We start from the raw sequence: 25,939 nt of genomic DNA, 5'->3' as shown, positions 1-25,939 counted from the left end.
CTCATCTTTGCAGGCATGGTGAGTTGATTCTTACAAGGGTGATGAACTTAATAGAGTGTAAAAGATTTCTGCAAACATCCTAAATACAGCAAAGGCACAGCCCACTCTGAGTACTGGTGTACTGCTCAGCATTGGTCTTAATTTCGCCAGTTTCCTAATCTGAGAACTGGAGGTAATTCTTTAAGAATTTGTCGCTGCCATATTGACAGGTTCTTAAAGTGGCGGTAGTAAGAACTACGTACATTTTCCACCCAGGTTGGTAATGTTTCTGACACAGGCACAAATGCTTGCCTTAGGGGAACTACTTAAAGAAAAGTGCCTTTAGGGATACTTTGAATTCCCCTGATTGTGTTACACATTTAGTTAAAAAAATAAAAATCAGAACAGGTAATCTACAAATCTCTTTCTTCCAACATGTCAAAACAGCATTTAGACATAATCCATAAACATTTAACAGTTGAAGAAATCTTACCTAGAACCTGCCAGAATGACAGTTTTGGCCTGTTTTATGCCTCGTGGTACTAAGTCTCGTATTACCTCCTGAATTATTAATGATCCCATGAATGAATAGTCTGGAAACAAAAAGGAAAATAAATCTGAAATAGAAATCTATTGTGTATGTTTTTATTTTTAGAACATGTATGGAAATTTAACTATTTATGTGTCTTTTATATTTTACATGCTTACTGCTTTTTATTTTCAAGATTTTATTTCAATTATAGATCTATAGGTTTTCCCTCTGGTGACTATTTGTATTTAATGGTGACCATAAAATCTCCAATCCTGCCTCCGGATCTGAAGTCCTATATGGTAAGGATCTGGTCATTTACTGTTACCCTAGGGGTTAATGAGAGCTTCAGCCTTGGTATTTCTCTCAGAGATTTTCCAATATATCTCACATGGAGCATACACAAGGACTGAGTGCCTTGAGCAATGGAGCAGCACGGGAGGTGAGTATTAGTGAGTCAGGAGATGGAATTAAAAAAAAAAAAAACCCTGCGTCTTTGCCATTCGGGGATATGTAAAGTCTCTTTAAAGAAAAGAAAAAAAGAAAGGTGTTAATTGGGTGTATAGAACATTAGTCTGCCAGAAAAATGACACGAGAGGTGGTTCCTTACAGTGCAGAGGACAGGCAAATGTCTCCCTGTTCTTGGGTGACATTGGACGTTCTATAGGCAGCATAAGGTAGTATAGTCTGCATTCACCACCATTGTGCAACACTACTAATTAAACAAACACAGTACATTTGATAAGGAGCTTTCATGGATGGGACCAAATACATATAATTAGAGCACCAACATCCCAATTAAAAAATGTAAAATGGAATATGAGGGCTAAGGGACTTTTGGGGTGCTCACAAGTAATGAGCCAAGAAAGTCCAATAGAGAAACAAGACGAAAAAAAAGAAAATTATTTTTTTCTTCTTGTTTCTTTATTGGCCTTTTTTGGTCCATTACTTGTGAGCACCCCAAAAGTCCCTTAGTACTCATATTCCATAGAACATTTGATAAAATTACCTCTTTCATACATTTTTCTAAATTAAATAAAAAATGCTTTATATTATCAATTAAATTAACCCATTATTTTTTAATTGTAATTTGAGACGAATTTGCTACCTATACAGGGCAATTGCAGAAAACATAACATACTTACAACATGTTCAAGTGGAATTAAACTTTCTTATCCTTTACAACCAAGGAAGCTGCCAACTTAGCCTCTGCTTGATCTGCAGTTGCCATGGTGCTGCACACGTGATTAGTTATGAGTATGACACCAGCTATGTAATGGGTTGACAGGTTGAGAGCACAAGCAACAATTATCATTCAAGACATACCTTGGATGTAACTGTTTTTGGCTTAGTTCCACCTAAATACGTTGTATAATAACCTAATTTGGTTGGTTACTAGTCTGATATTGCCTTGCCCTGCCCTGCCCTGCCCTGCAGCTGCAATGAGTATTACAAAGGCTTGTGTCAAAGGGCAAATGCTGTTTTTCATGTTCATTCCCCCTTCATTTGATAGCAGTTTGAGATACTTCTAAATTCATTCAGAGTTCATTGACAGGTGCATTGGATCCACAGTTAACCTCCTTCAACTTATTTCAAGCTGATTTCGCACTCCCATTGATTTGTATTGGGAAAAAAACAGTTGTAATGGGAGCAAAGGCCCATTGACAGTGGCACCAAGAATGATGGGGGACCTAAATAAAATAGGACCATGATGGGAGATGTATCTGGGTAGCTGTAGATAACACAAAGGCACAAAGGGGCAGTAGAGCAGTTTGTTGTCTGTACATTGTAGGCAGCAGCCAAGAGATGTCTAATAACTGTTTCAAGGGACAACATACAGAAAAAAGAAATTTGAAAATGGGTAAAGAACCACTGAAGATACACCATATTACCAAAAGTATTGGGACACCTGCCTTTACACTCTCATAAACTTTAACGGCATCCCAGTCTTAGTCCATAGAGTTCAATATTTATTTGGCCCACACTTTGCAGCTATAAAAACTTCAACTCTTCTGGGTGAGCTATCCACAAGGTTTAGGAGTGTGTCTATGGGAATATTTACCCATTCTTCTAGAAGCACATTTGTGAGGTCAGGCGCTGATGTTGGAGGAGCAGGCTTGGCTCGCAGTCTCCGCTCAAATTAATCCCAAAGGTGTTCTGTCAAGTTGAGGTCAGGACTCTGTGCAGGCCAGTCAAGTTCCTCCACCCCAAACTCGCTCATCCATGTCTTTATGGACTTGCTTTGTGCACTGGTGTGCAGTCATTTTGGAACAGGAAGGGGCCATCCCCAAACTGTTCCCACAAAGTTGGGAGCATGAAATTGTCAAAAATGTCTTGGTATGCTGACACCCTAAGAGTTCCCTTAACTGGAATTAAGGGGCCAAGCCCAACCCCTGAAAAACAACCCCACACCATATTCCCCCCTCCGCCAAATGAATTGGACCAGTGCACAAAGCAAGGTCCATAGAGACATGGATGAGTGAGTTTGGGGTGGAGGAACCTGACTGGCCTGTACAGAGTCCTGACCTTTCCCTGATAGAACACCTTTAGGATGCATCAGTGCCTGACCTCCCAAATGCACTTCTGGAAGAATGGTCAAACATTTCCATAGACACACTCCTAAACCTTGTGGACAGCCTTCCCAGAAAAGTTAAACCTGTTATAGCTGCAAAGGGCGGACCAGCTCAATATTGAACCCAAGGGACTAAGACTGGGATGCCATTAAAGTTCATGTGTGTGTAAAGGCAAGTGTCCCAATACTTTTGGTAATATAGTGTATATTTCTTCTTTAATGATCAGTCAAAAAAAGAAATACAAAAGAATCTAAAGGACCATACACACTATAAGATTTTCTGAAGACTTTTTCCTTCAGATTTACCTTTTCTATGTAGTGCAAGGGCCTGCCAGATTGCATACAAATTGAAAGTGTTTAGGTTTGACCTCATATTATATGGTTTTGGTAAGTCTGAAGGAAAAAGTCTTCAGAAAATCTTATAGTGTGTATGGTCCATTAGTGTCAACGCTAGTGCATAGTAAATCTGCCAGGATTCGTAAGGAGAGTGACTTGCCAGTATTCAAGCTTGCTTTCCTTTTCACAAAAAAATGGACCAACTATTTATTGTGTAAATACAAGCAATATTAGGACTTGGGATCTGCAATCCATACATTTCCCAGTGCTTAGTTGTCTCTTTAAAAGAGGGCACTTCTCATAGGACATTTCTTATTCCTAGAAATTGGCCAAAATTTGAGCCATGTATGGACATGTTTTAGTAAAAGATATCTATGCAGAAATTCAGCCAAAAACCTGCTCCCTCCCTCATTCTAAGCTACCCTGTCAAGGAAAGATGCTTAAATTTACCTATTCCAAGGATTCTCCTGTCCAGTCACATGCTTGACAGCTGACAACGGATGCCCCATAGTAAACCTATGGGTGACATCACTGCATAGGCATTGCAATCTCTCCTCTTCACTGAAGCCAGCGGCTGGGGAGATCATGTGCCTGAACTAAAGGGCCTTCAGAATAGGGAAGCACAGATATCTTTCTTCTACAAGGTAGTTAGTATAGGGCTTAGAATGGGGGTGGGTGCAGATTTAAGACCAAGCTTTTACTGGACTTCTACTTTAAGAGCTGGGACATTTCTGGCAGATCAAAATATATTTTTCAATGTGTCTCATTCTTGCCACAACACTAGTGTGATGCAGTGCAGTATGGAAAAATGCAGCATATCACTGTACTGCAACACAATGTACAGCACTGTTGTGCAGAGACATGGATGAAATGTCACTGTAATATGCCAGATAAAGTTAGAAAAAAGTAAGCAGTGTAATGAACTTATGTGCACATCGCACCACTCCTTGCTGGATCTCTGACAGCTCACTGCATGGTAAAATGCTACATTTTATTAAGCGGGGTAGTGTGAACCAGTCCTTAGTAAATCAAGCCTTTAGTCTGAATTAGAGCTATAGTACCTAAGACAGTTTAGCCTTTCATGTTATCAGTGGTAATCTTGTTAAAGAAACAGAAATATTTATACCATTGTTTGTTTTGGATATGTTTCCGCTCCAGACATCACTTGAGCAATACGGCACAAAACTGGAAAAAGAAAGGAAAATATCTATTAATAAATTAATAAAAGTATATTTATAGCATTTTTTCAGCTGGAACTTGGTGGAACTCTGTTCCATCACCTCTGGCTCAGGCCCTCTGCTCACTGATCACCATTATCACTTGTAAACACAAAAGAATGGCTTCTCCCAATGGCTCCCACAGATCTGATCTCCTGAGCGGCTTACTACTGAGTGTAGGATAGGGACAAGGGAGATGCAGGTGCCCGGGGCACAGTGCAGATGCCTACACCCCTACTGGATGAACTCCCTGCAAATGAGAGAGGCGGAGATCATCCAGCTTAATAAAGGAATAAAAGTAAGACATGTGGAAGATGGTGGAGCTTTAAAGGAGGGGAGGAGATGGGGGCAGTGGAGGAGGGGGGGTTGCATGCAGAGGTCAGAGCTGAAGAGGGTTGAAAGTGAGATGTGGATGGGGGGTGCAGGGGTAAGCATCTGTGGAAGAAGGCTGAACTCTGCACTCTATATGCAGCACACCCAGTGGTTAAGTTCCTGCACCTATTTTCTGGGGAAAAAAAGCCCTGGTCATGGATAATTGGAATCCATCGCTAACAAATTTAACATCTTTATGTATTTAGAGTGCTTTTCCACAGCAGTTTGGAAACAGTTTTTCAGTAAAGCTCACAGACCACTGAGTAGCAATTCCCCAGTCTCGTTTTTGAATCGGGTACACCACCCCACTTGTCAGTAAGGCTGTCAGCAGACCTCTGAGGAGCTCAGGATACACCTGCTCTGTGCTTTTGAAGCACCCACTTTAAGGGTCGATTCACACCAGGACACAGCTCTGGAAATGCGCGTTCTGTGTGCGTTTCCCGCATTGCGCTCAAGTCAAAACAGACTGCCTTTGCGATCAGCTGTGGGGGCTAATGTATTGTTAACAACATCGCAAATGCAGATCACAAACGCAGTGTGTTTGTGGCTTTGAAATCACATGGTACCCCGGTAGCATGAGATTTGGTGCGGCACATTTTTTTAGAATTAGTGCATGCACTACATTTTTGATGTTCTGTTGTGAATTGCAGCCCATTCAAATGAATGGGCTACAAATTTGCACCACTCAGGAATCGCACAGTAACGTGTGCTGGGTATCTGAGATTCAGGTGTGAACCAGCCCTAACATCTAATGAGAACATACTGGAGCTTTTAATGTTGATACTCACAGCTCCGTGTCTTCCAAAAAGCTTTGGCCTTCATTCACTAAAGGAAAATAGACTGTTTACTTTAAAATAGAAGTTTTACTTTGCAAGGGACTTTTTCCTAGAGCTTAGTGAATGTGGTGAAGTTTCCTTTCGCAAAGAATACCCAACCACTTGCAAATAACATTTTTAAAAAAAAAGCATTTTTTCTTGAACATGATTGAATGATGGAAGTCAACACAGCTTCACCTCTTTCACTAAGCTCTGGGGCAAACTCCCCAGCAAAGTGCAACTTCTTTTGCAAAGTGAACTTCGTATTTGCATTTAGTAAATCAACCCTATTGCCTCCTTCATTGAGCTTATCCTTCTAACATCACTGATCCATGTAAAGATGTCTGTGAGCAAAAGCTTAGAGGAGGCTGAAGGGGGCTCCTTCTCAGAGTCCTTATTCCCTTTCACTGCATATGAATGAATAGAAGTCTCTGTACAGAGGCTCATATTCATTCACAAGCTGAAGAATAGTAAACACAGGAGCATTTATTATCAATTGCTCAATGTGTTAATTCTGGAAGGGGCTGGTAAACATGAAATGAGCCTCTGGCTCTAATCAGGTGATTTAAAAAAAAAAAAAAAAACCCATTAAGCTCCATGCGTTTGGCGCCCTGCATGCAGATTAGGGGGCCGGGCGCATGGATGGGCCCTGCGCCCTCAATACACCGGCCGCCACTGCTGGATTGTATAGGTACAATGATTTTACGTCCTGCATGGAGTTCTTCTGTAGCCAAAAGTTTTATGCAAAATGTTTTATGCTATTCCTTGTAACTTGGTCTTGAGTTCTCAGTGTTTGTGTGGTACTATCTTATATTTGTTTAAATCAGGGGTCTCCAAACTTTCTAAACAAGGGGCAAGTTTACTGTCCTTCAGACATTAGGGGGGCCAGACTGTGGAGTAGTGAGAAGAAAAGATCCCAGTGGGAAAAAACAATGCGCCATCGTTGGTGTCGGTGTGAGGAATTGTCCCCCATTGTTGGTGTCAGTGTGAGGAATTGTGCCCCATCTTTGGTGCCAGTGTGTGTAATTGTTCCCCATCGCTGGTGTCAGTGTAAGGAATTGTGCCCCATCTTTGGTGTCAGTGTGAGGAATTGTGCCCCATCTTTGATGTCAGTGTGAGGAATTGTCCCTCATTGTTGGTGTCAGTGTGAGGAATTGTGCCCCATCTTTGGTGCCAGTGTGTGTAATTGTTCCCCATCGCTGGTGTCAGTGTAAGGAATTGTGCCCCATCGTTGGTGTCAGTGTGAGGAATTGTGTCCCATCGTTGGTGTCAGTGTGAGGAATTGTGTCCCATCGTTGGTGTCAGTGTGAGGAATTGTGTCCCATCGTTGGTGTCAGTGTGAGGAATTGTGTCCCATCGTTGGTGTCAGTGTGAGGAATTTTGCCCCATCTTTGGTGCCAGTGTGTGTAATTGTGCCCCATCGTTGGTGTCAGTGTGAGGAATTGTGCCCCATCGTTTGTGTCAGTGTGAGGAATTGTGCCCCATCATTGGTGTCAGTGTGAGGAATTTTGCCCCATCTTTGGTGCCAGTGTGTGTAATTGTGCCCCATCGTTGGTGTCAGTGTGAGGAATTTTGCCCCATAGTTGGTGTCAGTGTGAGGAATTGTGCCCCATATTTGGTGTCATAAAGGGCCGCAGTTTGGAGACCACTGGTTTAAACTTATTGGAGATATCCGGGGACAGTCGTTCATGCATTTTTGTTTTTAGAATACATTCACAGCATTGCTGGACAATTCTTTATACTTATCACAATCATAGTAGACATACACAGCATTTAGATTCCACCAGTGAGGATTTTCATCTTGCCTGGCTGAGAGAATTCCTGTGCCTGTCAAAAACAATGATTGAAATATATATCACTTAAATTGCATTTCTGTGGTCAGAGATGTGTTAAAGTATCTAGATATATATAAATCACATCAGAGGGCCTCAGAACAATTTGCAGAGCGCATGTATAAATCCAACTTTTCAGATGTCGTCATTGTAGAAATAGATCTTTTTTTTTTATGACAGCAAAAATGTAAACTGTGTTAAGAGATGCTTTCACACAAAGAGAAAAAATAAAGTATGTTGCTGTTTTTATATATTTACAGATTTAAAAAATATGTTTTATTGATTCATAAGTCGTATACAGTATATCGTAACATGTAATTGCTGACTGTGGCTGCTTAAAGCATACAAAACCCAGAAATAAAAAAGTAAAACATTGCTTACCACTCCTTTGATGTGGTGGCTGCAGTAGTTTTCTTCTTTTCAGGCTCTTCTCTTTTTATTTTCACCTGGTGATCCTGATAGTAACATGCTTCCTGTCTAAAGTGGGGTACGCACTACAAGAAAATCGGGCGAATGATCGTCCGATTTTCCTCGTTGTTTTACAGCAAATGAACGAAAATTCGTATGAAAATTGTTATTTAGGCAAAGGCTTTTTTTTTGTTGTTTTTGTGTTTTTGTGTTTCTGATCATGCGCAGTCTTTCTTTTTTGATTTTACTTGTACAAAAATCGTACGATAACGTTGCACATTAACCACTTCTGGACCGAGCCCATTTCTGACACATGTTGTTTATAAGTTAAAATCAGTATTTATTGATAGAAAATTACTTAGAACCCCCAAACATTATATATATATTTTTTAAATGGCGGTAGTTGCATTATTTTTTGTCATGCGGTATTTGTGCAGCGGTCTTTCAAACGCCATTTTTTGGGAAAAAATACATTTCACTGCATTTAAAAAAAAAAAATAGTAGTTTGCCCATTTTTTTTTTGTATATTGTGAAAGATGATGTCACACCGAGTAAACAGATACCTAACATCTTACGGTTTAAAATTGCGCACACCCGCGGAATGGCGACAATCTACGGTCAATAAAAATCTCCATAGGCGATGTTTTAAAAAAATTTAACAGTTACCAGTATAGAGTTACAGAGTAGCTCTTTTTTTTAATTATTGCTCTCACTCTGGCGATCGCGGCGATACCTCACATGTGTGGTCTAAACAGCGATTTCATTTGCGGGCGTGACTTCCGTATGCGTTTTCTTTCGTGCGCGAGCTCACAGCAACGGGGGCACTTTAACATTTTTTTTTTCCTATTTATTTTATTTAATTTTTTAATTTTAGCACAGGTTTTTTAAAAAAAAAATATCTGATCACTTTTATTGCTGTCACAAGCAATGTAAACATCCCTTGTGACAGCAATAGACAGTGACAGGTACTCTTTATGGAGGGATCGGGGTCTAAACGACCCCAAACCCCCTCCACTGCACTTCAATGTATTCAAAATGCCGAAAATAGCATTTTTGAATGTCACTTTTTAAATTTAGCGCCTTTAGCCGCCGTGTAACCCGGACATGACGTCATGGACAATACTACCTGGAAGCCAACCGCCGACTCTAAAAAATGGTACCGGGATGATGCCTCTAGCTGCAGGCATCACCCTGGTACAACCACTTCTTGCAGCCGACATAGAGCTACATCAGTTTTCAGGAAGTGGCTAAACAAAAATCGTTCGTTTTTTTCCCATACGAGAAAAATTTTGGAGTTTGTCCCTTTGAGAATTTTCGTACGAAAATTCAGAATCGGCTGTCGAAAGTTGTGTACACACTATACGAAAATCGTACGAAAATTCTTTGGATGAAAATGTTTGCCCGATTTTTTTATAGTGCGTACTAGCCATTAGGGTGGTAAGGGTGAAAACACTCACTCACCATACTGTATCTGCATAGGAATTGAATTATCATCCTAGGCTGTTTTTTTTATTGAGACTACTTGTACAAACACCTCCTCTTCTCTGCATTACAAAGGTGGAAGGGGTTGTGTATTTCCTAGAAAACAGCTTGGAAAACTGAAAGCTTGATTGATTGGAAATTTCAGTTAATCTCAAGGGAAGTTACAATGCCACTGCATTTCTGACAATTTCAAAATATACTTTTATGTACAGTACTTGCAGAAAATGTACTTGAAAAGAAAACAAATGCAGCCAACACATCCACAGAATAGAAAACCACAATATATTAAAATCTTGATTTTAGGTTTAATTTTTGGAAATGTATAACAATGCTTTATTGCTTTGACATATGATTCAAACAATTCTGACACAATTGACAGAAGATTGTCTTTTAGTCTTGGTTCACATCATTACAACATGCTGCCCTGTCAACAAAAAATGCGGGGAAAGAAGTCCCCAACACTTTTTGTTAAAATCACATCACACGGAACCGCATGGTGCTGTGGCACTATGCAGTTTCATGCACAGGAAAATGCAGGTATTTTGCCAGTGCGTGGGGGTGCCATTAATGACTTAAAGACCAGACCTATTTCTGACATTTGTTGCATCCAACTAAAAATCTGTATTTTTTGCTATAAAATAAAATAAATAATAAAATAAATGGCGGTCGTTGCAATATGTTATGTCACACGGTATTTGCGCAGCGGTCTTTCAAACGCAATTGTTTGGGAAACAATACACTTCACTGAATAAAAAAAAAAAATGAAACAGTAAAGTTATCCTATTTAGTCGAGTAAATAGATACCTAACATGTTACATTTTAAAATGGCATGCACTTGTGGAATGGTGACAAACTACGGTACTTTAAAATCTTCATATTCGACGGTTTAAAATTTTTTAACAGTTACCAGTTTAGAGTTACAAAGGAGGTCTTTTGTTAGAATTATTGCTCTCACTCAAAAGATCGTGGAGATACCTCACATGTGTGAGTATCCAACTTTTTTGGGACTCTAGCCAGCTGGCGGTCGTGCCGGCTGGCCTCTCGGGCCTCACGGTGGGACGGGAGACCCGGGTGGGAGGGGGGGGCGTCGCCTCTCTCTGCTTGTGATAATGGCCTGAGTGGCTGCTTAGTCGCATCGGTTGTTATCACATGAAAGCCAACCCTCCACTCTAAAAACGGTACTCGGATGAGGCCTCTAGCTAAAGGCATCAAACCGGTACAACCTTTTCCTCAAAATGGCATACAGGTACGTGATTTTGCAGAAAGTGGTTAAAGTGGAACATTAGTCACAAAATTAAGTCCTGCTATATCACTCAGGCTGGCACCCTTTGCAGGTATAGCTATGTAAAACATTAAAAATGGGTGTCTATACTGTTTCAAATCCAGTAATACACTGTTTCACCCTGCTCAAGTTGCTCTCAATTTTTAGGGACTGCTGAGTTTGTAGAGGACGATCCGCTGACAGCAAGAAGAAACAGGGGCAATGCTCGAGGCAACTTACAGCACACACTAATTTTGGTAGCATAATTAATAATGTGGAATGTACACTGCCTGGCAGTGGTGGCTGCTGCTCAAAATTTTTGGGGGGGCGCAAACAGAAAAATTAGTGACCAGCGTGCCCCCAATCAATGCAGAGTGCCACAGCATGCCCCCATCAATGCAGAATGCCACAGCATTGCCCCCAATCAATGCAGAGTGCCACAGCATCCCCCCAAATCAATGCAGAGTGCCACAGCATGCCCCCCAATCAATGCAGAATGCCACAGCGTGCCCCCCAATCAATGCAGAGTGCCACAGCATGCCCCCATCAATGCAGAATGCCACAGCGTGCCCCCCAATCAATGCAGAGTGTCACAGCGTGCCCCCAATCAATTCAGAGTGCCACAGCGTGCCCCCCAATCAATTCAGAGTGCCACAGCGTGCCCCCCAATCAATGCAGAGTGCCACAGTGTGCCCCCCAATCAATGCAGAGCGCCACAGCGTGCCCCCCAATCAATGCAGAGTGCCACAGCGTGCCCCCCCAATCAATGCAGAGCGCCACAGCATTGTCCCCAATCATTGCAGAGCGCCACAGCATTGTCCCCAATCACTGCAGAGTGCCACAGTATTGTCCCCAATCAATGCAGAGTGCCACAGCATTGTCCCCAATCATTGCAGAGCACCACAGCATTGTCCCCAATCACTGCAGAGCGCCACAGCATTGTCCCCAATCATTGCAGAGCGCCACAGCATTGTCCCCAATCATTTCAGAGCGCCACAGCATTGTCCCCAATCATTGCAGAGTGCCACAGCGTGCCTCCCTCAATGCAGTGTGGGCTTCCCCCCCCCCCCAGACCCGGCGGCGGCTTTTCCTCACTCTGTCCCCCGGCGCGTCTCCACAAGTACTTCCGGTCCCGCCTCCTCCTCGGCCAATGGCAAGGAGTTTGCCTTGCGGCCAATCAGGAAGCGCGTATCAGACGCGCTTCCTGATTGGCCAGGAGGAGGATCGGTGTGGCAATAGCGCACTGCTCTGCGCCCCGGCTCCACCCTTTGCATCGCCCTATTAGAGCTTCTGGCTCTAATCAGGTGATGTAAAAAAAACAATTCCCATTAAACTCCATGCGTCCGGCGCCCTGCATGCAGATTAGGGGGCCGGACGCATGGATGGGGGGCAGCACCCCATATACACCGGCCACCACTGCTGCCTGGCCAAAAAAAAGTGGCCACTAAAAAAATAAGGTCACACATATTGGATCGTCTTTAGCTTTGATTACGGCACGCATTTGCTGTGGCATTGTTTCGATAAGATTCTGCAATGTCACAAGATTTATTTCCGTCCAGTCTTGCATAGAGCTAAAGAAAAGGCCTTCAAAAAATACAAGACTGAGGGGTCATTGGCAGCATTTAAGCATTACAAAGAGTGTAATAAGAAATGTAAAGATGAAATCAGGGCGGCTAAAATAGAACACGAGAGACATATAGCGGAGGAGAGTAAAAAGAACCCCAAGAAGTTCTTTAAGTATATAAACAGTAAGAAAGCGAGGCCAGAACACATTGGCCCCATAAAAGATGATAAAGGAAAAATGGCCACTGAGGACAGAGAAAAGGCGGAAGTGTTAAATAATTTCTTTTCTTCAGTCTTCACAAAGGAATCGGGGGGCTACACGAACCTAGCTTGTAAGGCCGAACTAAATAATACACCTCAGGAAGTGCCGCCATGGCTAACAGAGGATAGACTTAGAGCTAAACTAGAGAAACTTAACATAAATAAATCCCCGGGACCGGATGGCTTGCACCCAAGGGTTCTAAATGAGCTCAGTCAGGTGATTGCCAGACCATTATTCTTGATCTTTAAGGATAGTTTACAGACGGGTATGGTGCCAGCTGATTGGAAAAAAGCCAACGTGGTACCAATATTTAAAAAGGGGCCGAGATATATCCCGGGTAACTATAGGCCGGTCAGCCTAACATCTGTAGTCTGCAAAATTTTGGAGGGGATGATAAGGGACCACATACAAGACTTTAGTAATGAAAACGGTATTATAAGTAGTAATCAGCATGGATTCATGAAAAATCGTTCATGCCAAACCAATCTATTAACCTTCTACGATGAAGTGAGCTGCCACTTAGATAAAGGTAAGCCTGTGGATGTGGTGTATCTGGACTTTGCAAAGGCCTTTGACACCGTTCCCCACAAACGCTTACTGTACAAACTAAGGAAGGTAGGTATGGATCAGAAGGTGAGTACCTGGATAGAGAACTGGCTCCAGGGGAGAGTACAGAGGGTGGTGATTAATGGGGAGTACTCTGATTGGGCGGGTGTGGAAAGTGGGGTCCCCCAGGGTTCTGTCCTGGGACCAATCCTGTTTAATTTATTCATAAATGATCTAGAGGAGGGGATATCTAGTACAATCTCAGTATTTGCAGATGATACTAAATTAGGCATGCCAATATCTTCTATGCAGGATGTGGAAATCTTGCAAGCAGACCTGAACAAAATAACGGGGTGGGCAACTACATGGCAGATGAGATTTAATGTAGAAAAATGTAAAGTAATGCACTTGGGGGCCAGAAACCAGAAAGCAAGCTACTCACTAGGGGGGGAACCTCTGGGTGAGTCTAGGATGGAAAGGGACCTGGGGGTACTGGTAGACAACAGGCTTGGAAGTGGCATGCAATGCCAAGCCGCCGCAAGCAAAGCCAACAGAATACTGGGTTGTATAAAAAAGGGGATTCACTCCAGAAATAAAGAGATTATTCTTCCACTCTACAAGACTCTGGTCCGGCCACATCTGGAGTATGCTGTCCAGTTCTGGGCACCGGTCCTCAGGAAGGATGTGCTGGAACTGGAGAAAGTCCAGAGAAGGGCAACAAAAATAATTAGGGGAATGGAGGACATCGGCTATGAGGAAAGACTACAAGCACTGAACCTATTCTCTCTGGAGAAGAGACGCTTGAGGGGGGATATGATATCAATGTACAAATACTGTACTGGCGACCCTAGCATAAGGAACAAACTATTTAGAGTAAGGGAATACAATAAGACACGTGGCCACTCACTAAAACTAGAGGAAAGGCGGTTTAACCTTAAAGTGCGTAAGGGGTTCTTCACTGTAAGAGCGGTAAGGATGTGGAATTCTCTTCCGCAAGCAGTCGTATCAGCGGGGAGCATTGATAGTTTCAAAAAACTATTGGATGGACACCTTAAAGACCACAACATACAGGGGTATACAATGTACGGTTAAAAGCAAACACACACACATAGGTTGAACTGGATGGACTTGTGTCTTTTTTCAGCCTCACTAACTATGTAACTATGTAACATTCATTTTTTACCAAGATCTTGTATTGATGATGGGAGATTCAGACCACTGCGCAAAGCCTTCTCCAGCACATCCCAAAGATTCTCAATGGGGTTAGGTTCTGAACTCTGTGGTGGCCAATCCATGTGTGAAAATTATGTCTCATGACCACTGAACCACTCTTTCACAATTAAAGCTGAAGAATACTGGCATTGTCATCTTGGAATATGCCTGTGCCATCAGGGAAGGAAAAATCCATTGATGGAATAACCTGGTCATTCAGTATATTCAGGTAGTCAGCTGACCTCATTCTTTGAGCACATACAGTAAATATCCAATAAGATAGTTGCTGCATGCTTAGTTTAGTTAGTTGCTTAGTTAATTCCAGGTGGCGACTTTTTTTTTTGGCCAGGCAGTGTATGTTCCTTGCTAAAGAACATTATTTTTTTTATCAAGTTGTTTAGGCGTAAAGTCCTGCTTTAATGGCACCCCCACATGTCTACTAAAGAGCAGTGCATTTCTCTTGAGTGTCCGGAATGCACCCAATGGTGCGCACGCTCCCAACATGCAATAATGTAAACCTAGCCTAAAATCCACTAATCAAGTGTAGATATGCTGACATTATGTATGTGAAAAATAGCTTGTCTACCATGTTAATGGTAATTGTTGAGGATATGACCATTCTTGGTGGAATGAGCAGAATGCTTTGTGTATAGTAATTTAGTCAGTATGGAATAAACAAGCGTAATAGACTTTCAAACTCTAGAGGCCATCTCTCCCTGTTGAGAAGATGGTGCAGAAGTCTAATCTAACTTTATTATATTAATATTAACAAGAGGGACGTTGTGCTGTGCATAATTGTAAAGGGAACAAACTCCAAGGTGGTTTCTTCCTAGAGACTATGGTGTTCTTCTAAAAAATGTACTGTAAATACAAACTGCTTGCGAAAGAAGAGATGTAAATATTACCTCACCAGCAAATGGTGCCTGAGATCCTCACTGTCTTCAAGAGCTATGATTGTATAAGAATCGTTTGCATCCAACACACTTTCAGGTGTGTCGGATGCTTAGTTCCCCCATCTATGCTGTGATTCCATCCTCTGCCACAGGATACAGTGTGGACGTAGGGGCTGGCGAATGGAATCGCAGCACATATTAGGGGACCAAAATATCTGACACATCTGAAAGTGTTGGATGCAGTAGATATTTTAACTCTATAAGAAGATACTGTAACTCTTTAGGACAGCTAAAATCTGAGGCACTGCTCACTGAAGAAGTAACTATTATGCATTTTTTTTTTTGCAACAGTGTTACTTCGATTAACCACTTCCCGCCCGCCCTATAACAGATTGACGGCGGGAATGTGGTTGTATTATCCTGACCGGACGTCATATGACGGCAGCAGGATAATACAGCGACGATTGGTGATGCATCTCCGATCTCGGTAAAGAGTCTCTGACGTAGGCTCTTTACCATGTGATCAGCCGTGTCCAATCACGGCTGGTCACATAGTAAACAGGAACAGCCGTTGATCGGCTTTCCTTAGTTTGTGCCTGGCACGAGTAAAGGAGCGCCGATCGGCGGCTCCCCTGACAGGGGGGGGGGTCGGCACTGGTAATCAGATCATTGATTACCAGTGCAGACCCTCGGGGGTATGCCACTAGAACCACCAGGGATGCCCACCCATGACCCCAGGGATGCCCCTATGACCCCAGGGATGTCCACTATGGCCACCAGGGATGGCAATCAGGGAGCCCCCCATTGCCCTCCCCATCAGTGCTTCCCACCAGTGCCCTCCCTATCAGTGCTGCCCACAAGTGCCCATCATTGCCATCTTTCAGTGTCGCCCACCAGTGCCCATTATTGCCCACCAGTGCCGCCTATCAGTGCCCATTAGTGCCCATCAGTGCCACCTATTAGTGCCCGTCAGTGCCACCTATCAGTGCCCATCAATGCCGCCTATCAGTGCCGCCTATCAGTGCCACCCCATCAGTGCCACCCCATCAGTGCCTGTCAGTGCAGTCTCATCAGTGCAGGAAAAAACGTATTTATTTACAAAATTGTATAACATAAACAAAAAACATTTTTTTTTTTCAAACTTTTCGGTCTTTTTTTATTTGTTTAGCAAAAAGGAAAAAACCCAGAGGTGATCAAATACCACCACAAGAAAGCTCTATTTGTGGGGGGAAAATGACATAAATTTGGTGTAGGTACAGTGTTGCATGACCGCGCAATTGTCATTCAAAATGCAACAGCGCTAAAAGGGGAAAATTGGCCTGGGCAGGAAGGGAGGAAAGTGCCCTGTATTGAAGTGGTTAAGAAAATATGAATCATTGAATAATATTATTATGTATTTTTTTAGCAAGGAATTTGAAGCTTTAAACGTAATTTAAACATATATTTCAGAAAGTGCCTTGCAGTGCATTAAAAAACACACTGTTCACATATCCTCACAGCTCAATACATTAATATGTACCTACCATTGTGCCTTAAACAAAGAAGACACATTGACAAAAACAGTCAGCACATTTTGGCTAAATTTGGTTAAAGTTAAAAACAACCAGAAAAAAAATATTAATTTAATACATTTAAAGACGAATATTATAACCTATTTAAAAGTAGAACTATGGGCAAAACTTTTTTTATTCATTTTGGATAGAGTAAGGAAGGGTTATAATAACCCATATGAGATTTTTTTTGACCATTCCTGTCCTATTGCGGAGATTTCCATTCGCTTCCTGTCCCATAGCCAAACAGGAAGTGAGAGGAAATCCGTAAAATTAGGGGAATTTCTTGGAGACCCCCACATAGCCAGAACTATTGTCCCCACTGGAAGATTTCCCATCTATTACTTTTCTGGGGACAACCCAAAGTTTGGGATTTTCTTTTACTTTCACTTTCGATGATGAAGGTAAACAGGACAAACAGTCCATGCAGGACCAGGCTAGCCTGCCAGGTAGAGCGGACTGGGAGGGAGATCTGAGACCTGTTGATGGGGAGACGTGGGAACTGTGCCCTTTCGTCGGTACTGCTGGTTTCTGTGTCAGAGGGTGTCCCATTTTTTCCTTTTTCATAGAGCTTATAGGACCCCGGTCGAGCTATTTAGATAGGGTCGCAGACACACTCCTTTATGCCCGAAATGCGAGAAAGAACAGGGTACTCTCATTCACGTGCTATGGAGATGTCCCAACTGTTTCGCTATTGGACTGTAGTGATTGACACAATCTCCAGAGTGTATAATTTTAAATTACTAAAGCTAGATACACACTATACAACTTTTGTTTTTAGATTTCCTTTAGATTTACCTTTTCTATGTAGTGCAAGGGCCTGCCAGATTGCATACAAGTTGAAAGTGTTTAGGTTTGACCTTATATTATATGATTTTGGTAAATCTAAAGGAAAAAATCTAAAGACAATTGTATAGTGTGTATGGCCCATTAGGGAAACTGTTGTGTGCCTACTTGGTGCTCTGGAGGTAGAGACCCTGACCCCGAACGCCCACGTGGCCATTATACATTTGCTCTATGTTGCTCGCAAGCTTATAGCTAGATACTTGATCTCCTCCCATGTACCAAGGGCAGAGCAATGGATTCGCAAGTCAAAAAATGTAACTCCATCTGGCAACCATGGTTGGATGACCCCTCCCTGGCTCCTCACCAGTTAGCCATGAATAGGCTTCTGGAGGGTTGAGGTGTGAATGGTCTCACACTTTGCTCCCCTCTACTGTTCCCAGTGGAATGCCCTCCCCCCCCCCCTCCTTCCCCCTTCTACCCTTTTCTTTCTTGACCCATACTCTCCTTTCCTCCCCTATGACCCCTTCCTCTACATATCCCCTTGAGGTTCTTAAAAGATGCTCTCTACTTTTTGATGTTGAGTTTGTTCACCTGATCTGGAAGACTCAAGAACATTGTCACTTTACCCTGCAGTATGGCTCTTTGTTCTTGTATATTGATGTTATTTTATATATATATTTATATATTTTATATATACTGAGCGTAGTTTTCTTTGCATTTTTCTCATTGTACCAATTTATGTGCTATGTATACTGCATAATTGTGTGATGATTTTACAATGATTTTCTTACCCTCAATAAAGATTTATTTTTCTTGAAAAAAACAGAACAAACAGAGAGGGGAATCTCCCTAACGTGGGCACAGACAGTAATAAAAACTGACAGGGGTTCTAATCCTTCTAGACTCTATCCAAAACTAGAAAAAAAAATTGTTTTACCTTTAGTTAAACTTTAAGTGTAAAATTTATTTTTCACATTTTAGTAAATTTCTATAAAACAATCTGAATGGTATAATTATTTAAACAAACTACCAAACGATAGCTATGCCTTTAAAAAAATGTAAACAATTTTTTGGTAGGCACATTAGTCATTGACTATATAGTAAGTTAACTGACGCATATGGACGCATATGGACGCTGCTAAACTTGGCCTAGACCTCTAGGCATCAATGACCCTGGTCACAAAAGGGTAAATGAGATTGACCCAAAAACATTATAATTTTCTTATTTATTACTATTGTATTACTAATCCCAGGAGCCTGCATTCACTATATCTGGTCTCCCACAGTACACAGAACATGGAAATGCAATTATTTTAGTAAACATAAACTGCTAAATACCTTTTCTCATCAGCAGTATATAGCAGTCTTGTGACTTCTATTAGTGTCTGGCCAAGCACTGATTAAAGCTTTTAGGAGAAGTTTTCATTCTCCTCTGACTGTCCTATGAGGCTACATGACCCCTGACTTTCTGTCTGATTGGTCCTTTGCTGATTACATGCATCCTCCCAAAAAAAAATTTTTTCTAGCAATACACACCAAACTGAGCATATGCAGAGTGCCTCCAAGGCTCTGTTCTATCAGAAGATGGATTGGGGCAGCAAAAGAAGGGGAGGATCAGAGAAGACAGAATTAAAAAGCCTTTTTACACAATGCGCAGGATTAACCCCTTAGGTTCCACAGTGAGTATAACAAGCATGCTTTACTGCATATACACACTGATTTTACTGTTGTGGGTTTCTTAAAACTTTAAAGTAGTTGTAAAGGCTGAAGTTTTTTTACCCTCATGCATATTATGCATACATTTATAAAACTTCAGTGAGCAGCTCCCCTCTCAGCCCCCTATAACCCCTAATACTTACCTAAGCCCTATCTCAATCCAGCGATGTGCATGAGAGCCATGGCTGTCCCGGGTCTCCCCCTCCTTATTGGCTGGAATGGCTGCTGCTGCTGTCTATCACAGCTTGCTATGGGGGCACTTGGCAAGGGGGAGGAACCCAGAGTGCCTTTGGGGAACATGAGAAGAGGAGGATTGGGGCTGTTCTGTGCAAAACCATTGCACACAGCCGGTAAGTATGACATGTTTGTTATTTTAAAAAAATAATCCTTTACAAATGCTGTGAGTTCACATGGGCTAAGAGAACTCTGCATCTGTTTTGTTCAGGCTCTGTTCCATCCTTGCTGTGCATGCATACCTGGCCAGTGGGCCCATCAGGTAAAGTAGCTAAGATAAATAAAATGGTGTGGCCCTAGCATCGCAGTAAAATGGAATACAATGTCTGGCAAATCTAAAAGTCTATAGTAACTATTTCACTTAGTTCCCTCTTTCCCTTAAGAACACTTGTCTTAGGAAAACATAGTAAACCTACACAATGTCTAACTTGTATTACAATTACCATGCAGTTATGATAAAGGAATAATATATTACATTTTCCATATTTCTATTTATCAGATAATGTACCTCTAACGTGGTTCTAAGATTCTGTAAAGCTTTAAAATTCGAAAAAGCATTGCACATGAACATTGTTTCTTGATTTTGCAGGTTAATTTAGAGCTATGAAGTAAATTATAGCAGAGTTTAAAAAATATACAAAAATGCTAAGAAATTTTATAAATAAGGCAAACACCTACTTTTATAATATTGACTATTAAATCAATTAATTAGTTACAAAAAAAATGTGTTTTATATTTTAGTTGATGTAATCAAAGAACAATGACTAACAAACACTTTAAGTAGCCAATAGTAACTTACCTTTTCTGGTCTTTGGCCAGTTTGAGGAACTCATTAACCGTTTGGCACTTTTGTATCTGATATCGCAAGTCTCTTTACTGTAACAACACCACCCCCCTGTTTATAGAGAAAGTGGAAGGTTATTTTAATGCAATATATGATAATGCTTTATTTAGAACTCTACTTTTGTTAAAAAAAAATATATACAGTATATATATATAATGTTTGTTGTCATATATTTTATTTGTTGACTGTATCTATCTTTTATATTGTTTTTTACCTTTGCAATCTAAAGCCACAGAAAACTTGAAACATTAAAAATGTCACCTTGTAATGTAACAACCTAGAGTTGTTACTTCCTGAAATATTTTATGTTGTATGATTGGCTTGCTGCTTTTCCCAAAATTCTGTACTAAGACCCATATCAAATTACAGTCATTGACTGCAATAAGAGGGTTGGTGCAATTTTTTTTTTAAGGTTCGCCTATGCCTATTTATTAGAACCCTGAGAATCTTCTGGTAATTATAATTAAGGCAAATCCTCCCATTTAGAAATCAGTTTTAGAAAGGATATTGTAAAAGCATACAATTATTGCATTTCTTCAAAACAAAGAAAAGTACTGTAGAAATCTCCAAAAAAAGTTTATAAAATCGTTACAATGTTCATAAATAGTGAGGATTTTTTTCTCAGCAAAGCCAGCTTTTGTGCTGAAAAACAAGCATTCCTGTATGTGTGCCATTTAAAAACAGCACCTAAAATACCATCTCCTTAGCATAGTGATATACAACTCAATAATGGACAACATCCCCTGGGTGTGTTTTGCAAATATAGATACTGACAAACAGTAGGGAAGAAATCCCAATGTCCCATCAGTACTAGCAGAAGTGAACTTTAGTTTGCTAAAGAATTTTGTATCTGTTAGCTCTGTTTTCCACCTTTTTCATTCTTTTTTTTTTTTGCTTCAGCCCTACTGACCTTTTCCAGCCTCTTTTACTGTCTGTGTTGCCATCCAAATAAAAAACAGCTATGTTTTTCTAACCTAGAAAAGTTACAGATTAAATCTGAATATTTTTTTATTTCTTTCAGTTTTAAATACATCGAATCAACATCAGCAAGCATATTTATATAAATTTCAGGTGCCTATTACAACCAATCAAATATTACTTTTAAGCAATTTTAATGCAGGCAGACTTTTAGGCTGCTGCAGGATATTGTATTTTCCACATTGCTCTATTCTTTTTAGGAAGTGCAAGTTGAACCTATGGCTGAAGAAAAAAAAAGTTCAAAGCAGAATGTTTGGAGTTTAAGTGATACCCGAATTTAGCTAACTTCAGTTATTAAAGATGCAAGTTTTTAGTTGGATCTCTTTTTCAGATTTTATACATTTCACTTTCTTCACTAATCGATGGGTAACACTGTGCAACACGATTACTGCCAAAAATTCTAAAAAAAAAAAAAAAAAAAAAAAAAAAATTCTACCTAGGCTTAGACCTGCTCAGTTATGGCATGCCATATCAAATCTAAGCAGACCTGAACCATGCTAGTATCATCCCAGCATGCATATAATAAAATAGGAATCATTGGGTAGATACCCCAAGACAGTGACTTATCTAGAAAGGATAATCTTATATATATTGTACCATTAGGACACTGGACTGAAAGCACTTAGATACACTTATGGCCCCTGGCTGGATATAAAAAATACTTCCTATCAAAGTGCAGTGTACTTTATGTAAATTAAACTTAAGAAAGTGTGAATTCTATCACAGCCCCCTCCTTGCACGTCATATCCTACTTCTTATCTGGGGTTTTCTAATTATTGCCTGTGTTGTCTCAGCTCAGTCCTTTATGTAGGAGTTGGGGAGAAACAAACATGAATACTATAGAGTGCCACTTGAGTGACAGCTATGAGTTTTGTGGGGCTGCTGACATTACAATCAAAATATGTCCAGCAGCAGTCTGAGGGCTTTTGGATGTCTATGCCGGGGAAGCCTTTACGGGTAAATAACATGCCTAAAATACATTAAATGTACATATCAGAAGATTGTTAATGAAATTAAACGTTTTGCAACAGGATTTTTTTTAGTTAGATACTGTCACCACTAAATTCCTTGTTCTGTTAATGTATTAGTTTTATAGTTACACAATTTTTATTCCAGTCTGCGGAATCCTGCACTTTCCCTTTCCATAGGTACCTTCCAAAAATATAATCCAGCGTTTGTTTGCTTTGGCTTCTCGTATGTAGTACCTACAAATAACCAAAGACAGCCATAAGAATCACGTAGTTGTGCTGTCTTGCATAAATGGTCTCTAGATAGTCTTACCCTGCTGTTGTGCCATCATTACAAGTCACATGGGTGTTCTTCAGAAGATGGAGCTTCATATCTTCAGAGGATTTGTGCTCACGTGGAGATGTCAGCATAGGGCCTCTTGTTGAAAGCATTGGATGCTCCAGTACAGAAATGTTAGATGAAGTTATTGCTTGAATGGGCAGGGGGAAATCCTTAATGCCTTGGTGAGGAATCTCTTTATCTTGAGATACAGTCTTTAGCATTTTATTGGTTCGTGTCCTCTGAGACTTCACTTGGTTTAGGAATAGTAAAATCACAAAGGAATCTGTGAGCTTCATAGCTGCTTGTACTTGACCTTCTATCAATCTCTTTCCTCAAGGATTTCAGCATATATTGCCAATCACCCCTGTAAAGAAATATCTAAGTTGTGTTTTTAGAAGTTCTGTTGGGATTTTTGATAAATATGACATCAATAATACTTCCCATATGTGAAGTGATTTCACTGAGGATTTTGCATAATTGAGTGTTTCTTAGTATACATAGGCACGTGTGGCTAAGGGCCTATTACTATAACAACAAATATAGTATTTTAAAAATCGCTTGCTGTTAAAATATTTAATGAAAGCATTTCGGAATTTTGTTATTTCACATACCTTTATTACTATTTTATAGAAAAATATACAGGTACACTGTAAGCAAAATAAGCAGGATAGAACATGCTAAATATTATTGATACACGCATAAAAGAAAATACGTTTTTTCCTATTTATGCCCTAGTGGGCAAGTTTACCTAAGTGCCGGATCCCACTAATATGACTTGTCAGGCGACTTGGTCAGCCTGGCAAGTCGTGCACCGTCGCGGTCATTGAGTAGTACAGGACCGGTTCTAATAGGAGCGAAACAAGTAGAAAAAGGGTCCTGTACTACTTCGGGGCGACCTGGAGGCGACTTGCATTGACATTCATTTTATGAAGTCCGTGCAAGTTGCGCCGAAGTCGCGCTGCACGCGACTTCACAGGTCGCCCCCTAAGTCGGAGCGACCTAGTGTGAACCGGCACTAATACAGATTTTGAGTGACTTAATGTTGGTATTGCAATGAACATTTAAAGATGAAATGTTGTTTGCAAAAAGTCTTCTAATAATGAGTTATGAGCTACATAAGGTTCTTGGTATGCTTTTATGTTGTTCTCAGCAGCCACTCACCATAAACTCAATACTGTTTTGTATTTACCACATCCTAAATTAAAAAAACCCATAAGCATGAAGTCAAGTAGGTTTTACTTAATTTATTTCACTAAAATATTGATAACCAGCAAAGGTTGTTTTTTTTTTTACTATTTTTTCATGCTCCACATTCTATGCTAAAAAAGATTATGGTCCTGTGATAAACTGAATGGCAATATTAAACCATTATATCTACAGGATCATTCAATATCCTCAAGATTCCTTAAAACATTTTTTAGATGGCGGTTAGAGTAATAGCGAGGTTTTTATTTCTTTTGTTTGGTCGTTAAAAACATTTGCTTTTAAATATGTCATTTGTTTTAAGACCATTTAATCGATGAAAGTTATTAGAGTAAATTTGAGAAAATACCAAAAATATTTTAAACACCTGTACAGATATAATTAAAATGTATGCAGACCCATTGTTAACTGCCATGACAGTGGACAGTTTTCTTACATGGAAGTATTTGAGAAGAAATAAGGCATGTATTTTAAAATACTGATCCCTGATAAACCACATTCATTTAAATAATGTATCTTCTGATCTCCTAAAATGTTTACATTCTGTAATGCGTGTTTAGTGGTCCTTTAAGATGTTACCAAAAAGCTGAATGAACTTACCTCTGTTTGTGGATAAGCCACTACAGTTGAGTGTGAGAGCTGGGAGGACAGACCTGTCAGACAGTAGTCCAACTCAGAAAGAAAACATTTCCTCTGTAGATGTGGCACACATATACTGTATTTTGGATGGCAGCTGGATGACTCATTGATCTGTAAAGGGGATTACAAGCCTAGTCCCCTCACATCCCTGAAATGCAGGACATCCACAGACATCAAAGAGACATGCCTTGCCAAGGTTAAACTGCTTAACACCATCATTGCTGTGGAACAAAGAATGCACAGGAGTTTCCCCCAAAGACTGAACATGTTTGTTGCCATTTAACAGGAAGTAAAAGTTGCATAACTAGAGCTTTGCGTCTAATTATTTAATATTAAAATTGTATGACAGTAGACATGGTAAATTAGCTAAACAAACTCAGTTAAGTAGTATATCCAAATGAGGTCTAACGAGATAAATTAAGTTTAAAATATTGTGATTTTACAACCAGGATTAATATTTAAAGCAAACCTGTGGTCTCGCCTTATATTCCTAGGATCAAGTGCCCCACGTTTCTCCAAATCCCCAAACGCTCTCTTCTGTGAGTATCAGTAGGGATGGACAAATCTTCCCAGGTTTGATGAGTGGATGACAATATCTAGGTATTTGGTTTGCATTGTGATCAAAACTTTGTTGCTAAGCACTAGAGGATTGATATACAAAATCGCAAAAAACATAAAACCATAGGCGTATGCAGCGCCAGGGAATTTATAGTGCACCAAATTAGCACCAAACAATGCTTATATTGTTATATGTATAGGGTGCAAAACACACAAAGCAATATACATATAAAGTGCATCATGAAAATAGAAATCATATAAAATAAAGATGTCTATATACACAAAAAGTGAATAAAGTTCTTTAAATCAAAGTCCAAAAGATCACCAGTGGGTCGTGAATCATCCACCAACCAATCCAGATTAATAACAGATCCTTCGGTGTGTGGACAAAAACAAGCAAACCCCCTCATAAACTACCTCATAAAATGGACACTCTCCAGAAAAGGATGCTACCATTAATGTAGCAAACACAGCATGTTACAGGTAACGGTCATATTGGGTAATGCATGCATCGGCCCACTTTATGCATTTTTATGTATATTGGCACTTAAGCACTTTTATTTTATATGATTTTATTTACACTGTGCACTTTAAATGTATATTGCTTTGTGTATATATGAATATTGTTTGGTGTTATTTGATGCACTGTAAACTACTTGTTGCAGCATACATCTATGGTTTGATGCGTGGATGGTTCATCAAATCTTGTTTGAAATGTGTCAAACCAGAACTTAGCAGCAAATTCCACTGAAGTCTATGGGAGGGTCAATCTTGATACTAAATTCTGGCCATTTTGAAAGGTAATAGGCAAGTGATTGTTTAAAGGGGCATAAGAAGCATGATACTGCCATTAGGGACATTT

General features: G+C 40.4%; 1 protein-coding gene across 2 annotated transcripts in view; it reads right to left on the bottom strand.

The window, feature by feature from the left end:
• The window catches only part of LOC309558285 (palmitoleoyl-protein carboxylesterase notum2-like), a gene marked incomplete at its 5' end in the record, with an annotated part of 58,518 nt that extends 35,545 nt beyond the window's left edge, over positions 1-22,973 (bottom strand). The window contains 6 exons of one of the 2 annotated variants that reach the window (XM_082261340.1): positions 473-572; positions 4,543-4,601; positions 7,587-7,647; positions 20,365-20,460; positions 22,540-22,592; positions 22,669-22,973. In XM_082261340.1, coding sequence (XP_082117466.1) covers positions 473-572; positions 4,543-4,601; positions 7,587-7,647; positions 20,365-20,460; positions 22,540-22,592; positions 22,669-22,973 — 674 coding nt within the window. The remainder of the gene's footprint in view (positions 1-472; positions 573-4,542; positions 4,602-7,586; positions 7,648-20,364; positions 20,461-22,539; positions 22,593-22,668) is intronic. The other variant, XM_082261341.1, reaches the window with a different exon arrangement.
• Between the last annotated feature and the right edge of the window lie 2,966 nt (positions 22,974-25,939).

The sequence above is a fragment of the Pelophylax lessonae genome (assembly GCF_965119305.1).
Source record: "Pelophylax lessonae genome assembly, chromosome: 6".
In the NCBI taxonomy this organism is placed as follows: Eukaryota; Metazoa; Chordata; class Amphibia; order Anura; family Ranidae; genus Pelophylax; species Pelophylax lessonae.
Note: the sequence above shows the minus strand (reverse complement) of the source record. Positions and strands in the feature narration are given on the sequence as shown.